General features: G+C 50.0%; 1 protein-coding gene across 8 annotated transcripts in view; it reads right to left on the bottom strand.

Annotated features, from left to right (window-relative positions):
• MYO9B (myosin IXB) overlaps positions 1–14,812 on the bottom strand; it is an 86,939-nt gene that overhangs the window by 32,987 nt on the left and 39,140 nt on the right. For all 8 annotated transcript variants that reach the window (XM_080676972.1, XM_080676971.1, XM_080676973.1 and 5 more), the window contains exons 3-8: positions 10,858–10,952; positions 4,513–4,575; positions 3,691–3,790; positions 3,329–3,429; positions 1,750–1,879; positions 462–551 (exon numbers count right to left, since the gene is read on the bottom strand). In XM_080676972.1, the coding sequence (XP_080533098.1) occupies positions 462–551; positions 1,750–1,879; positions 3,329–3,429; positions 3,691–3,790; positions 4,513–4,575; positions 10,858–10,952 (579 nt within the window). The remainder of the gene's footprint in view (positions 1–461; positions 552–1,749; positions 1,880–3,328; positions 3,430–3,690; positions 3,791–4,512; positions 4,576–10,857; positions 10,953–14,812) is intronic.

The raw sequence follows: 14,812 nt of genomic DNA, 5'->3' as shown, positions 1-14,812 counted from the left end.
TGATCGACCAAGTTTTTCTGCAAAAGTCCCGACAACCCACATTTCAGCCTTTTGGGCCAGAGAGAATCTCTGCTTAGTTCAACTGTAGTTGAACTCCTTAGTTCTGTGCTGTAGCAGGAAAGCAGCATGTAAATGAATGAGCATGGATGCATGCCAATAAAACTTTATTTACAAAAGCAGGTAGTGGGCCGGATTTGGCTGCAGGTCTCACTTCCTCTGCTGGTGAGAACCAGCATGCCCATGAAGCAGCCGGGAACACAGAGATGAACACACAGGGCCCAAGTTCTGACTCTTAGGCTGCAGTCTGCTGTCTAAGCTGGTCTGTGCTGAACCGGAGGCACCACAAGGGTTCCCTCTGCCACTATGCAGGAAAACGATCACCATGCTGGCTGTTTCCAAAGGACGCCCCCTCACTTGTGCTTTGGGACCCGATGCCCTTGAAAGCCCAGGGCAGTGCTCACCTCGCTGAGACTGTAGGGAAGGATGAGCTTGTCGTTGGCAGTCACTGTTTTTCTTTTGGTCAGAACCTCCACCAAGATTTCTCGCTTCACCTGTTTCAAGGTCAAGGAGGGAGAAAAAGAGAGGGTGGGGTGAAGAACTTGTCCAGTGGGTTCTTATGTCATTGAGACAAGGCCTGAAGCATGAGGAAGATCAGAGAAGGACCCCCAGGGGCTGTGCCAGGAAGTGGGCCTGAAGCCCACTCTCAGGGCTGCCAACCCATTATGCTCAGTACATTTTAGAATGGTCACACTCACAGGCTTGCTCAGCACCCACGATGACAGCCCTGGGTGCATGGCTGCACAGCCTGGGTGTCACTGTGGGCCTCAGGTTCACTGCTGTCTGGTGACCTGCATTTACAGCTGTTCCAGCCTGTGTGCCGGGCACCCAGGGCCTTGGCCCTGCCTGACTGCCAAGCCCCCTCAAGCCAGCAGCAGTCAAGAGTAGGAACTGGGGCCCTAACCGGTTTGGCTCAGTGGATAGAGCGTCGGCCTGTGGACTCAAGGGTCCCAGGTTCGATTCCGGTCAAGGGCATGTACCTTGGTTGCGGGCACATACCCGGTGGGGAGTGTGCAGGAGGCAGCTGATCGATGTTTCTCTCTCATCAATGTTTCTAACTCTCTATCCCTCTCCCTTCCTCTCTGTAAAAAAAAAGAGTAGGAACTGGGGAAGCTGCCCTGATCCCCCCATATGTGTTCTTACTCCTCCCCTGAACACAACAGAAGCCAGGGCTCCTCCTTTAAGCCAGAGAGGGAACACGAAATGCTTAGAAAACAGGAAGACTGAGGGCAGGGCTCCTCAGCCTTGGGGCCACTGACATTTGAGGCTGTATCGTTCTCTGCTGTGGGGTGGCCATCCTATGGATTATATGATGCCAAGCAGCACCCGTGGCTTTTGCCCACTAGATGCCAGTAGCCCCCGAGTTGTGACAACCAAAAATGCCTCCAGACACTGCCCTTGGGGTTGAGAACCAGGGGACTAGGGGATGGCGGGTCCGATGAGAAATGACTTTGCTGATCAAACTATGGTTTTTAAAGAGCCTTTTGCACGAAGAGCTGAGGTGGGAGGTGTCTCTGTCCAGGGGGAGTCCCTTGGAAATGAGGAAGGGCTTTACAGAGATGGTGTGAGGAAGCAGGCACAGGCCTTGGTTTATAGAAGCACAGCCAATGCAGGAAGTTCTGGGTTCTTGGAGGCCACAGGCCCCGAGCTGCCCCAGCACATCCCACAGTGGCCGAGAACAGGGAGTAGTACCTTCAGAAGCTGTGACAGCGTGTCCAGCACCTCGGGGGGCCCGACCTCCAGGCCTTCATCTCGGCCTGTGGCTCTCTTCTTGTACGTGACGTTGCCCAGATACAGGATGGCTGAGAGCACAGAAAAAATCCTGGGAGAGAAAAGGAAGTTCGATTGGGGCAGTTTCCACAATTGTGAGATGACAGAGGCGTCCAGCCAACTGGGCTGAATTTGAAACACCATCAAACACACGAAGTTTGAAAAACATCGAATCCCTTTGTCGGGGACTCTCTTTGTTCAATGTGACTTGATAGACAGATATCTCTATTTTTCTTTGTAAGGCGGGGCTAAAAATATTTTTATGGAGGCATAGGGTGTACATGCTAAACACTACACAACTCCCAAGTGTAGAGATGAATTACCACAAAATGTACAGATCCCTGTTAATTAGCACTCAGACCAAGGAATATAACATTCCTGGTCCTGGAACTACCCAGCCCCACAGAGCTGAATCGTTGTCCTGAAATCTAACATCATCCATGAACTTAATGTCCAGGTAATCATCGTATGTACCTGTATTTGGCCTGTCACTGAAAAACTGTGATGTGGGGCTATGATGCTTGGTGCTGCACAAAGTCTTGGTTTTTTCACTCTCAGTGCTACAGACCAGTGTATCTCAGCCTTGGCCCTGCGGGCACCAGGGCCAGACTGTTCTTCGCTGGGGATGGAGGGTGTCCTGGGCACTGTGTGATACTGAGCAGCACCCCATGCTCATGCAGTGTGACAACTAAGTATGTCTCCAGACAAGGGCCCCCTGGGGACAGAATCGGCATCTCCAGTGGCAACCACTACTGTGTGGAGTAGCCCAAGAGTTGGCAAACTTGGGCCCATTTCTGTATGGCCCCTGAGCTAAGTTTTTGGTTTGGTTTTTAAATGGTTATTAAAAAGCAAAATGAAATGCAGAGAAGAAGAACATGTAACAGAGATCATCTGGCTCAGAAAACTGAAAATATTTACTCTTTGGCCCTCTCCAGAAAGTTTGCTGACCCTTGCCTGGATAGATTGACATTTATTTATTTAATCTTCTGTTGGTGGGCATTTTGGGGGGGCGGTTTCCAGGCTTTGGGGCTGTTAAAAAGGAGGCTGTTGTGTGCATCCGTGTGCGTGTCTGTGGGTGAGCAAATGTATGCGTTTCGTTGTGTACACACAGCTGTAGTAGAAAATAGCCAAATGGTTTTCCAAAGCGGTTGGCCCAATCTGCACTCCCCCAGCAGTGAGGGTGTTCTTGCTGGATATCCTGGCAGGTGTGGAGAGTCCCCTGGGTGGTTTTCAAACATTAAAACATTTTTTATGGTGTAAGACACACATCCTATAAAACCTACCATCGTCGCCATTTTTAAGGTACTGTTTGTTGGGCAAAAGCCCCTGTGGTTTTAATTGGCATCTCCAAATGACTAATGATGAGAGTTCCTTCCCGCGTGCTTATTGTCATGGGGCTATCCCCCTTCGTGCAGCTCCCAGTGGGGGTGTCAATCAGATCTCAGAGAGTGACCAGTGAGATCGGGGAGTGCCCCTGCGAGACGGCGGCCAGCCCACTTACTGTTTCTTGGTGGCGGGAAGGAAGCCCACCATCTCCATGGCCTGCTTGAGTCTTTCAAAGTCATGTTTCAGGTCTTCTCCGTCTTCGATCTTCAAGTTATGCTAAAAAACAAAGTCAGCGACACTCTGGGTATTTCTGGGTCAGAGAGGGTGGCGGCGTGTGGGAACGGTTTTGGCTGGAACTGATGGGGCAGGGCCCAGGACATAGGGAATGAATGGGCTCCTTTATGCTGCCTCCTGTGGGCCTCCTTGGAGCCAGTCTGGGGGCCAGAGAGGGCCAAGGCAGACGGCCTCTGACCTGGCGGAGCGTAAACAGCCTACGGGGAACAGAGGTGGTGTTTGTGGCCAGGGCTCGGTGTTTACCTGGTTGAGGTAGAAATAATCTTCAGGCTGTTTGAGCTGAAATTCTTGTCGCTCTTCCTCGCTGACGCCAAGTAACAAATAATAAAACACGTGGTAGTTTCTGCAGGTCAAAATTCAGGGAAAAAAGTCATTTTTGGAAGCCAAGCAACAGTAACTCCTCAAAACCACTACTCATATTGCTTTGGAGAACACACCCAGGGGGAAAAAAGCACCTCAAATATATTGTCTCAATTTAAGACAGTAAGTCGGTTCTTAGTATGTCTTAAAAAAAAAACACGCCCCCCCTTGCTCTCCCTCCCAGGAGCATTCCTGCGCCTTCCCTTTCCCTCCCTCCTCCTGCTTCTCTTCCCTGCCTCCTCCCCTCCCCTCTCCTTCCCCCAGGCGCTTTACCATGAGCTTCCTCACTCCCAAACTCCTAGGGCCCTTGCTTTGCCACCATGACTCATTTCCTCAGTCCATCTCTTCTACGAATTACGTCTTCCACCCCTGTGATTTTACCAAATACATGTTCTCTTACCAAAAAAACAAACAAAAAAACTCCCAAAACATGAGCTTGGGGGGTGGGGGGGGAGTGCTAGTGGTGGGTGTGTGTCTCCCTCACAGGTCAATGAGAGATGCCTCTAATCTAACCACAGGGGTAAAAGCCCTAGGGAGGCACAGAAATAAGCACAAAAGGTGACTTAGGAGGTTTGAGCACAAGGCTTGGGGCCACACAGCAGGGAGTTGTGCCTGGCCTCCTGGGAGAGTCCCTGATCTCAGGATGTCTGCTTCTCTCCTCTGTGGGGAAGGCAGAGGCAGATGAGCATGGAGGAGATCTCCTACCTCTCATCCTTCTCCTGAGAGACCAGACGAGACTTTTCAAGCAGGTATTTTTCAACAACAGCTCTGTCATGAAAGGAAAAAGAGTAAATCATTCCATTTTAATTATCTCCTTAAAAAACTAGAATCATTTGTTACCCATGATAAAGCCAGCTGTGCATTAACTTCCTTGAACACAAAACATACACAGGTATGTAGATATAATCACCCTAAATGTAAATATAATCCCACTGAATGTTGTAAATCAATCTAAATGTAGCAAAAGCAATTGTCCTAAATGTTGCCTTGCCCTATGACCACCATCTATAAAAATAAAGATTGGGCTCTAGCCAGTTTGGCTCAGTGGATAGAGCCCCGGCCTGGGGACCAAAGGGTCCCGGGTTCGATTCTGATCAAGGGCACGTACCTTGGTTGCAGGGTCCTCCCCAGCCCGGGCCCTGGTCAGGGCTTGTGCAGGAGGCAACCAATCGAGGTGTTTCTCTGACATCAATGTTTCTGTCTTTCCCTCTCTCTTCCACCACTCTCCCTAAAAATCATTGGAAAAATATCCTCAGGTGAGGATTAACAAAAAAAAAAAAAAAAAAAAAGGAACCTGGGCTGGCCACTTCTCCCCAGACCAGATCACAGAAGCCCAGTGGCGTCATGGGGAACCTTCCTCCAAGTAGGCGGGGACTGGAGCGATTGCACCATGTGATCCTGGATGTTTTAGGAAGCTCTCCCCCTGCTTCCACCATCTCCCTAGCAATTAAATGTTTCTCCAATTGATAATCTAAATATAAGATGATAACAAATTCATTTTTCTATTCTTTTTACAGCTTTATTGAATAAACGGTACATAAAGTGTACAATGTGATACGTTTTGGCTGGGTCCTTTCATAATCCATATCCTTATTTATTTATTTATTTTTAAATTTTCGCCCAAGGATATGTTTTTATTACTTTTTTATTTTATAAGAGAGAGGAGTAGGGGGTGGGGGGGGAGGGGAGAGCAAGCGAAAAAGAAACATCAATGTGAGAGAAACATCAATTTTATGTGCTTGCAAGTGAGGTATGTGCCCTGACCAAGAATCAAACCCACAACCAGGATAATGCTCCAACCAACGGAGCCACCGGGCCAGAGCCCATATAATTTTAAAACAGCTTTATTAAGAGTAATCGATGCACAATGAACTTAAAGTGTGCAATTTGATGAGTTGTGACATTTGCATACACCCATGAAACCCACCACCATGATCAAGATAGTGAACACATCCACCACCCACAAAAACTTCCTTGGCCCCTGTATCATTCCTCCCCACTCCTCACCCCCAAGCAGCCACTGACCAGCCCCACTTTAAATTAGTTTGGATTTTCTAGAATTTTAAAGAAATAGAATCATTCAGTATGTATACTGTGTCTGACTTCTCTCACTCAGCCCAATGATTCTGAGGCTGAGTCACATTGTAGCATGAAGTAGAACTTCATTCCTACTATGGCTGAATAATAGTTTACATATGTGGACACACCACATTTTGTTATCCATTTATCAGTTGATGGACATGGGTCCATCTGATGGACATGGGTCCATGACGCTATGTGGGTGCCCTGGCAGGGACCGGGCACTTCTATAGCCACACTATCAACACTCAGAGTAGTGATGGCAAACGTTCCAGGCACTGTTTCATAGGATTTAACACATTGAGTCCTCCCATCCCTTTGAGGTGGGCACTGGGGCTCCTGTTAATGAATGAGGTACTAAAATTGGAGAGGCTACAGTCACCCAGCCGTGGGCAAACTACGGCCCGCGGGCCGGATCCGGCTGTTCTATCCGGTTCTCTTGCTCTCCCCTCCGCTCCTTTACTTTGAATTTATATTAGTTCACACAAACACTCCATCCATGCTTTTGTTCTGGCCCTCTGGTCCAGTTTAAGAACCCATTGTGGCCCTCGAGTCAAAAAGTTTGCCCACCCCTGGGCTACACGCTGTTGGGGACCCCACAGGAGGGAGGTGGCCCAGCAGGGACCTGAGCCTGGCATGGGCCCCGCTGCCTCCACACCCACTGGGGTCGGAGGGGCCTGTCTCTCACGGGATCCACTATTACCAAGTAAGGGAGCCAGGTGGGTGTGTGAGCCAACTTCATCTGAGCCCATCCTATTATACAGGAGAGGCAGCTGGTGCCCCAGGGGTGGCAGGGCCGGGCTCCTGGTCCATCACTTGCTGGATCAGCTGGCTTGTCTTTCCAGGATGGCAGTCGTCCGTGTGCAGCCTTGAACAAGACACACGCCTACTCCATGCACAAGTGGGTTTCCAAGGGCGTGGCCTGTGCTCTCTCTTCTTTCAAACCCACGTTTGCTTCTATTCCTGCCCCTGGCTAGTAACTATTTTAGTTAGCAGCATTTTGTTTTCCTGGCAAGGGAGGCTGCTTTGGTTCCAGAATCAGACTACTGTTGGAATTTCAACCTGTGGCCAATTTCCTGGACTGTGTCAGCAGATGGGGAAGAATGGCATCCCCTCCCAGCAGACTGACAATTCACTGACAACAGACTCTTTCTTCTTTTTTTGTTTTTTTGTTAATCCTCACTGGAGAATATTTTTCCATTGATTTTTAGAGAGAGTGTAATAGGGAAAGACAGAGAGAAACATCGATGTGAGAGAAACACATTGATTGGTTGCCTCCTGCAAGCACCTCGACAAGGGTCAGGGCTGGGGAGGAGCCTGCAACCAAGATATGTGCCCTTGACTGAAATCGAACCCAGGACCCTTCTGTCCACAGGCCGAAGCTCTATCCACTAAGCCAAACCAGATAGGGCAGCCTCTTTCTTCTTCTGATCATCTTGGAGACCCAGGTACATATGGTGGTTAGTAGGTAGACAAGAATGCCCTGGCACTGAGGCCTTGAACCCACAGGAAGACTAGGTCTTACAAACGGGAGAACTGGGGGAAGGCTTGGACTTCCCTTGACCCTTAGCCTCAGCAGGAAATGGCATCAAGAAGTGTCACTTGCCCAAAAGCAGAACAAGGTCTGCGACCGATCCTTGTGAGCGGCTCCCTGGAAGGGAAGTACACCTCCCTCTTCAGAGCGTGGGCAGGCCATGGTTGTGGGCCAGGAGGGGACTTCCTTTCCTGAATTCAAGGCCACAGACATGGCTCTCAAAAGCGAGTCTATGAGATCCGGCTACTCAGGGCCACAGGCTTGAGCTTGATGGCTGCCTGTAGTGGCTGGGCTCTTTGGTTGATGGCCAACCCTTGCTGGGTCACCTGGTAGCCCCCAGAAGATACGTGTATACATTTGGAACCTGTGACTGGAATCTTATTTGGAAAATGTCTTCCCAGATGCAATCAAGTGAAGGATCTCAAGATAAGATTATTCAGGATTATTTCCATAGGTACTAAATCCAATGACAAATGTCCAAAAAGACAGAAGAGGACACACAGACGCACGGAGGGAAAGGCTGAGTGAAGATGGAGGCAGAGACTGGAGAGATGCAGGCACAGGCCGAGGAAGCCTGGGGCCACCAGAAGCTGTAAGAGGCAGAAAGGATCCTTTCCTACAGCCTCCGGAGGAGGCAGGGCTCTGCCAACACCTTGATTTCAGACTTCTGGCCTCCAGAACCATGAGAGAAGAAATTCCTGTTGGTGTAAACCACTGGTTTGTGGTGCTTTGTTACAGCAACCACAGGTCACCAAATGGAGACCATGCGAAGGAAAGAGCTGGGGGCAGACGGGGGAAAGCAGTGCCACTGGGAGCAAAGGCTCTGAGGTCCAGAGCCAGCCCAGGACCCAGGAAAACATGAGGCAGCCTCTCGGCATGTCTGCTTTCCCCAAGGGGGCCCCTGTGACTGTACAATTCGTAGGAGTCTATGTTTTCTGCCCATTCAGATACACTGGGAAAATGTGCAAGAAAAAAAACAACACCTTTTGCCGAAACCGGTTTGGTTCAGTGGATAGAGTGTCGGCCTGCGGACTGAGGGGTCCCGGGTTCGATTCCGGTCAAGGGCATATACCTTGGTTGCGGGCACATCCCTAGTGGGGGGTGTGCAGGAGGCAGCTGATCGATGTTTCTCTCTCATCGATGTTTCTAGCTCTCTATCCCTCTCCCTTCCTCTCTGTAAAATATCAATAAAATATATTAAAAAAACAAAAAACAAAAAACAAAAAACAAAACAACACCTTTTAAATCAGGAGTGAGGGTCTTTGTGGAGAAAAGGTGAGGACTGTGGGGCAAGTGGGTGGCTCCAGGTGTCTCTGATTAATTGGGGCACATACCCTGTGGGCGAGTGGTGGTGCCCATGAAGGTGCCAAGCTGGAGCCCAGCAGTGCTCAGGAAGGGACCTTTGGATGGCTTGGGAGGGGAGCTGAGGACGTGGGGAGAATCACCAGCTTCTGAGCACCCCTGAGGACTGAGGAGCAGAGTAGACCATTTACCAGTATTGAGGGCCTCTCATCCACACCACTGCCTGTCAGAGCTTGGGCAACAGGAAAAAGGAAAGAAACCAGGGGCTGAAAGATTAGCAACAACAATATTAGATTTAAAAAAATACATATCTTTATTGATTTCAGAGAGGAAGGGAGAGGGAGAGAGAGATAGAAACACCAATGATGAGAGAGAATCATTGATCGGCTGCCTCCTGCCCACCCCACAGGGGATCAAGCCTGCAACCTGGAAAAGTGCCCTGACCAGGAACCGAACCGTGACCTCCTGGTTCATAGGTCTACGCTCAACCACTGAGCCATGCCAGCCGGGCTCCTATTACATTTTAATATAAACCATTGATTGGAATGATCACCAGTCAGGTTAGACAAACAGGAGAACCTAGATTGAAATCCCTCCCCAGTCCCCGTCACATTTGAGGACCCCTCTTCTCCTGAAGTGCTGGTGCCTTTTCTCGGCCTCCAGGAACCTAGTGCTCAGGTCTCCCCACCTCTAACATCCAGGGCTTCTCACCCTGCTGTTTAGAGCAGCGGTTGCCAACCGGTGGTCCGTGAGGTCCGAAAGGTTGGCGACAGCTGGTTTAGAGCATCACCTGAAATCTTTCCACTGTCACCGTAGACCCTCACACCAGATTGTGATGTGGAGGAGGATTCCAGGCAATGGGCTGTGCTGAAATGGCTTTTTTTTCTTTTACTTTGAAATAGTTTTACTGGCTCATAAAACCTTTGCATATAAAAACAACCCCAGCCCAGGCCAGTGCGTTCAGTGGTTAGAGCACTGGCCTGTGGACCAAAGGTTGTGGGTTCAACTCCCTATCAAGGGCACATACCTGGGTTGCAGGTTCCAACCCCAGCCCTGGTTGGCACATGTGTGGGAGGCAATTAATTGATTTTCTCTCCCTCTTTCCCTCCCTTCCTTTCACTCTCTAAAAAGTCAATGGATAAAAATATCCTATAGTGAGGATTAAACAAACAAGCAAAAAAACCAACCCCAAAACACTACAAAGTATTAAATCACAATTAAATTTTGTTTAACAACGGAAAATATACAGAATAGCCAAAACCGGTTTGGCTCAGTGGAAGAGCGTCGGCCTGCGGACTGAAGGGTCCTGGGTTCGATTCCGGTCAAGGGCATGTAACTTGGTTGCGGGCACATCCCCAGTAGGAGGTGTGCAAGAGGCAGCTGATCGATGTTTCTCTCTCATCGATGTTTCTGACTATCTATCACTCTTCCTTCCTCTCTGTAAAAAATCAATAAAATATATTTAAAAAAAAAAAAAAGAAAATATACAGAATAGACATTTTAAATTTTTTAAAAAATATATTCTTATTGATTTCAGAGAGGAAGGGAGAGGGAGAGATAGAAACATCAATGATGAGAGAGAATCATGGATGGACTGCCTCTTGCATATCCCCTACTGGGATGGAGCCCAAAACCCAGGCCTGTGCCCTAACAGGGAATTGAACCGTGACCTCCTGGTTCATAGGTTGATGCTCAACCACTGAGCAACACTGGCCAGACCAGAATATACATTTTTTAAAGCAGTGGTTCTCAACCTTTCTAATGCTGCGACCCTTTAATACAGTTCCTCATGTTGCGGTGACCCCCAACCATAAAATTATTTTCGTTGCTACTTCATAACTGTAATTTTGCTACTGTTATGAATCGTAATGTAAATGTCTGTGTTTTCCGATGGTCTACAGCAGCGGTTCTCAACCTGTGGGTCGCTTCTATTGGTGCTTGAACCCACACTCAATGCCCTGGGGCCGGCGGGTCAGTTACCAAAGTGCTATCCTCCCACACCTACACTCCCACCTTGACCTTCACATCAAGGCCATAAAATCCCACTGTCTTCCAGTAGGATTCACAAATGTAGCTCTTGGGCTGGCTCCCGCTGCAGGGCTGCCCAGGGTCCCACACTAAGGCTGTCAACTCACCCTCTCACGATGCCACTCTCTAGGTAGTTGACCTGGATGAATTTTCCAAATCGACTCGAATTGTTGTTGTGGGCTGTTTTGGCATTTCCAAAAGCCTGCAAGGAAAACAAAAATAAGTTTTCAGGTGGTGAGGATAAAATTTCTACAGGCCTCAGGGCATCTCGGACACCTGCGTGCTGGAAGTCACTCAGTGGCCCAGGTGCGCTCCATTGTACTCACTCGTTATCTCTATGTTTGGGTTGTGGGAGAGGCTAAAGTTTTAAGTGTCGGACGTTAAAAATGACAATCATTGGAACTCTTTCCCAGTCATAATTGTTTATACAGCATACTCCAGTCTGCTGCATGTTTTTGTGTGGCCTACAAGGCAAGAGTGGTTTTCACATTTGTAAATTGCTTTAAAAACAACCCAAAGAAGAGTAGTATTTCCTGACATGTGAAAATTCTATTCACGACTCAGTGTCCATAAATGAGGTTTTCCTGGCACACAATCAGGCCTATTCATTAACGGATTGTCCGCGGCTGCTTCTGAGCTGCAAAGGCAGGGTGGCTGAGATAGAGACCATCTGGCCTGCAAAGCCAAAAACATTTACTATCTGGCTTCTTCCAGAAGGAATCTGCCAGGCCCTAGTATGAGATGAGCTCTGGGCTCCAGGAGGGCAGCAGGCTGGATGTGAGGGAGCAGAGGTGGGGACAGGTCCCACCATGGAGGGATCCTGCAATTCTGTGGGATGACAAGCAGTTCACAGCAAATTTTTTAAAATTGGGGTAAAACTGATACAACATAAAACTAACCATTTTAAAGTGAAGAATTCAGTGGCATTTAGGACATGCAGAATGTTGTACAATCATCACCTCTACCTAGTTCTAGAACATTTCATCACCCTAAAAGGAAATCCCATTCCCATTAGGAGTCAGTCCCCATTAACTCCTCTCCCAATCCCTGGCAACCTCTAATCTGCTGTCTCCACATACGTGGGGCATACCCTATGTCAGTGGTCGGCAAACTGCAGCTCACGAGCCACATGCGGCTCTTTGGCCCCTTGAGTGTGGCTCTTCCACAAAATACCATGGCCTGGGTGAGTCTATTTTGAAGAAGTGGCGTTAGAAGAAGTTTAAGTTTAAAAAATTTGGCTCTCAAAAGAAATTTCAATTGTTGTACTGTTGGTATTTGGCTCTGTTGACTAATGAGTTTGCCGACCACTGCCCTATGTGGTCTTCTGTGTCTGTTTTCACTCAGCATAATGTTTTTGGGGTTCTCCCAGGTTGTGGCATAAATCAGGGCTGTATTCCCAAAATGAAGAGGAAAGTATGCATAGTGCACGAAGCCTGCAATCCAGTGGGGTCCCTCTGGGGCCTCCCATGGGACTACCACCCAGATAACATATGGGAACACGCCCTTCCCCCTGCCTATGGTTCCCAGACTGCCCCCTTCCCACATGGGACCCACTGTCCCCGAGGGGTAAACAGACAGAGAAAGGATATGATAGAGCCTTGGGGGAACACAGGATAGGGAAGATGCTTGGGAGTGGGGTTCACTGTTTCAGGGAGAGGGAGGCTGGCAGAGGTGGGAGCGGTGGGGCTGGGGGAGGGGTAATGAGGGGGGGTAACACCCCAGAGTCAAATGGGGAAAGGAAAGGTTGGTGGCAGTGAGAAGGGGGCCAAACTGACAATATTCCCATTTGAGGAGGCTGAGCTGTGTGGGGAGCTGACTGTGGGCAAGGGCAGCAGGGAGAAGGGGGCAAGGCCACTGCGAGGTCTGCTGGTGGGGCAGGGTGATCGAGGGCAGGGTGGGGAGAGGCAGCCAGACTTGCAGGCTCACAGGAACAGGGAGATGTGCTGACATGGAGAGGAGACTGGATTTTCCTGAAGACCTCATTCTGCAAGGGATGGATGCAGGTGGATTATTGATCAGAGCTCCTGATGGGGCAGCCTGAGGCAGAAACCCCATAATAAAGCTTCTGTGGGAAGGCCTAGCACATTTCCTTGGAGAATGGCTCCATTCAGCACAGCTTGAGGCAGGACGGGAGCGCAGCCTGGCCCATGTGCTGATCATGCTCCTGGCTGATGGGGTCACGGGACGACTAATTTCCTGTCCCATTGCTCCAGACCTGGGCAACAGACTTCACTGTAAAACTGAGTCTACAGCCAAATCATCAAGTAGGAGAGTGACAATGAAAGGGAGGCCCTGGAGAGGCTACCTGGCCCCATACTACGAAGGGGGGTTGCTCAGGGCGGGAGCATCAGCTAGGTGTTTTGGCAGGCTCCAGTGGCCTTTTGGAAGTGCAATCCAGCCTGAGAAGGCGCTTTCCTGAGTCAGACAGCAGCCACAGAGCCCAACCCTTTTTCACAAATGCTATCTCAGGGTTCATCACCTGGTGGGTTTTGAAAAAATCTTTGGTGGGACTGATTAAACACTGGGGCTTGTCACCAGGTCCTGACGCATGTGACCAAGCTGTTGGCCAGCGGCTGTGCACCAGCCCTGGGTCTGCCCTTCTTTCCCAAGTGTCTGGAACCCAGTGGGCTCCTGGTCTGGGCACTGCTGGCACTTAGGCCATCCCGGGCACTGTCGGATATTGAGCAGTGCCCTTGGTTTCTACCTGCTAGATATCAGTGCACGTGGACAACCAAAAATGTCCCCAGAGATGGCTGAATCACCCAGGCTGAGCAGCACTGCTATACACCGATGCAGGTACAAGGGGTTTGCACGGCCAGGCGGTCTGAGCCTCCCTGGACTCTTCCCCCAGCCCCCCCGTTATGAGGACCCCCACGTCTGCTGTAGTGTTGAGGGCTCCTCTGGGGAAGAAAACTGTCTTTCTAGGTTTACTCTCCAGTTTCGCCTAAGTTCAGCCTTAGAACTGTGTTTGCTGTTTGGGGCAAAGCCTGTGGGTCCTCAAGGCACCGCTCCTGGAAATGCAGACAGCGGCTCTATCTCCTTCCATTCCACGCTTACCAGAGCCTGTGGGGTGGCATCTGAGCTGAGAACAGGCCTGCTCTGTGTTAAAATGAACTCCTGTGGGTGAGCCTGCAAAGTCCTGCCTGTCCTAACTACAAGCACATGGTGAAGCGATGCCCAGTCCCGTGTGGGCTCCTTCCTGGAGCAACGGGCCTCTCTCTCTGCCGGGATCCCGGCAGCACCCAGGTCCAGGGCCTGCCACCTGGCAACCCAGAAATGCACATTCGTACCCTGAAGAGCCACAGTGGTCCTTTTTGAACGCAGGACAAGTCATTGTGGTGATTTCTAAGGAAACAGCCAGGCCTGGCATCCTGGGGACAAGAGAAAAAGTTTTGGGGATGTGGGGCCCACTTGCTCTCTGGTTCTGCAATTACCAGTGTGGGGCCTGGGTGACCTCATGCGTCTGGTATGTGGTCTCAGCACACTGCGACTTTTCAAAGCCGATCTAAAAATATCCAGTTGGTGCTATTATACATCCGAGGAGGAGGAAACAACGCTGGCCTGGCGCTCTCTTCGAGGGGAGCTATTGTGTGGCTGCTCCTGTGCTGGCCAGGAGTGCTTGCAGGGCTGGCCTCCACGCACAAGAGCGGCTGGTGTGCGGGGTGGATCATATGAGACTGGGAGTGGACAGGAGGGAGGATGCGGGAATTGGGTGCCAGCAATGATGCGATGTAATCTGGCCTTGGGTCTGGGGAGGCCACATGTTTATGTCACTTGCCCACCAGGCCAGAAAATCTGTAGCCCTGGATTTTGTGGGAAAGGTCTGGGCTTTCTTGGACACACATCCTATCCTATCTAATAATTCTATCTAATAAAGAGGAAATATGCTAATTGACCATCACTCCATCACAAAGATGGCTGCGCCCACAGCTGAAGCCAAGTTCCCATAAGGAGCCTTAACGAGCAATCAGCAGGAACCTGAGGCTACGCCCTCCCCCGGCCCCGTAGGGCTTGACAGGGGACCACAGGCCTCGCCCCCTGCCCTAGTGTCAGGCTGGGGGA

This window comes from Plecotus auritus, assembly GCF_963455305.1.
Source record: "Plecotus auritus genome assembly, chromosome: 6".
NCBI lineage: Eukaryota > Metazoa > Chordata > Mammalia > Chiroptera > Vespertilionidae > Plecotus > Plecotus auritus.
Note: the sequence above shows the minus strand (reverse complement) of the source record. Positions and strands in the feature narration are given on the sequence as shown.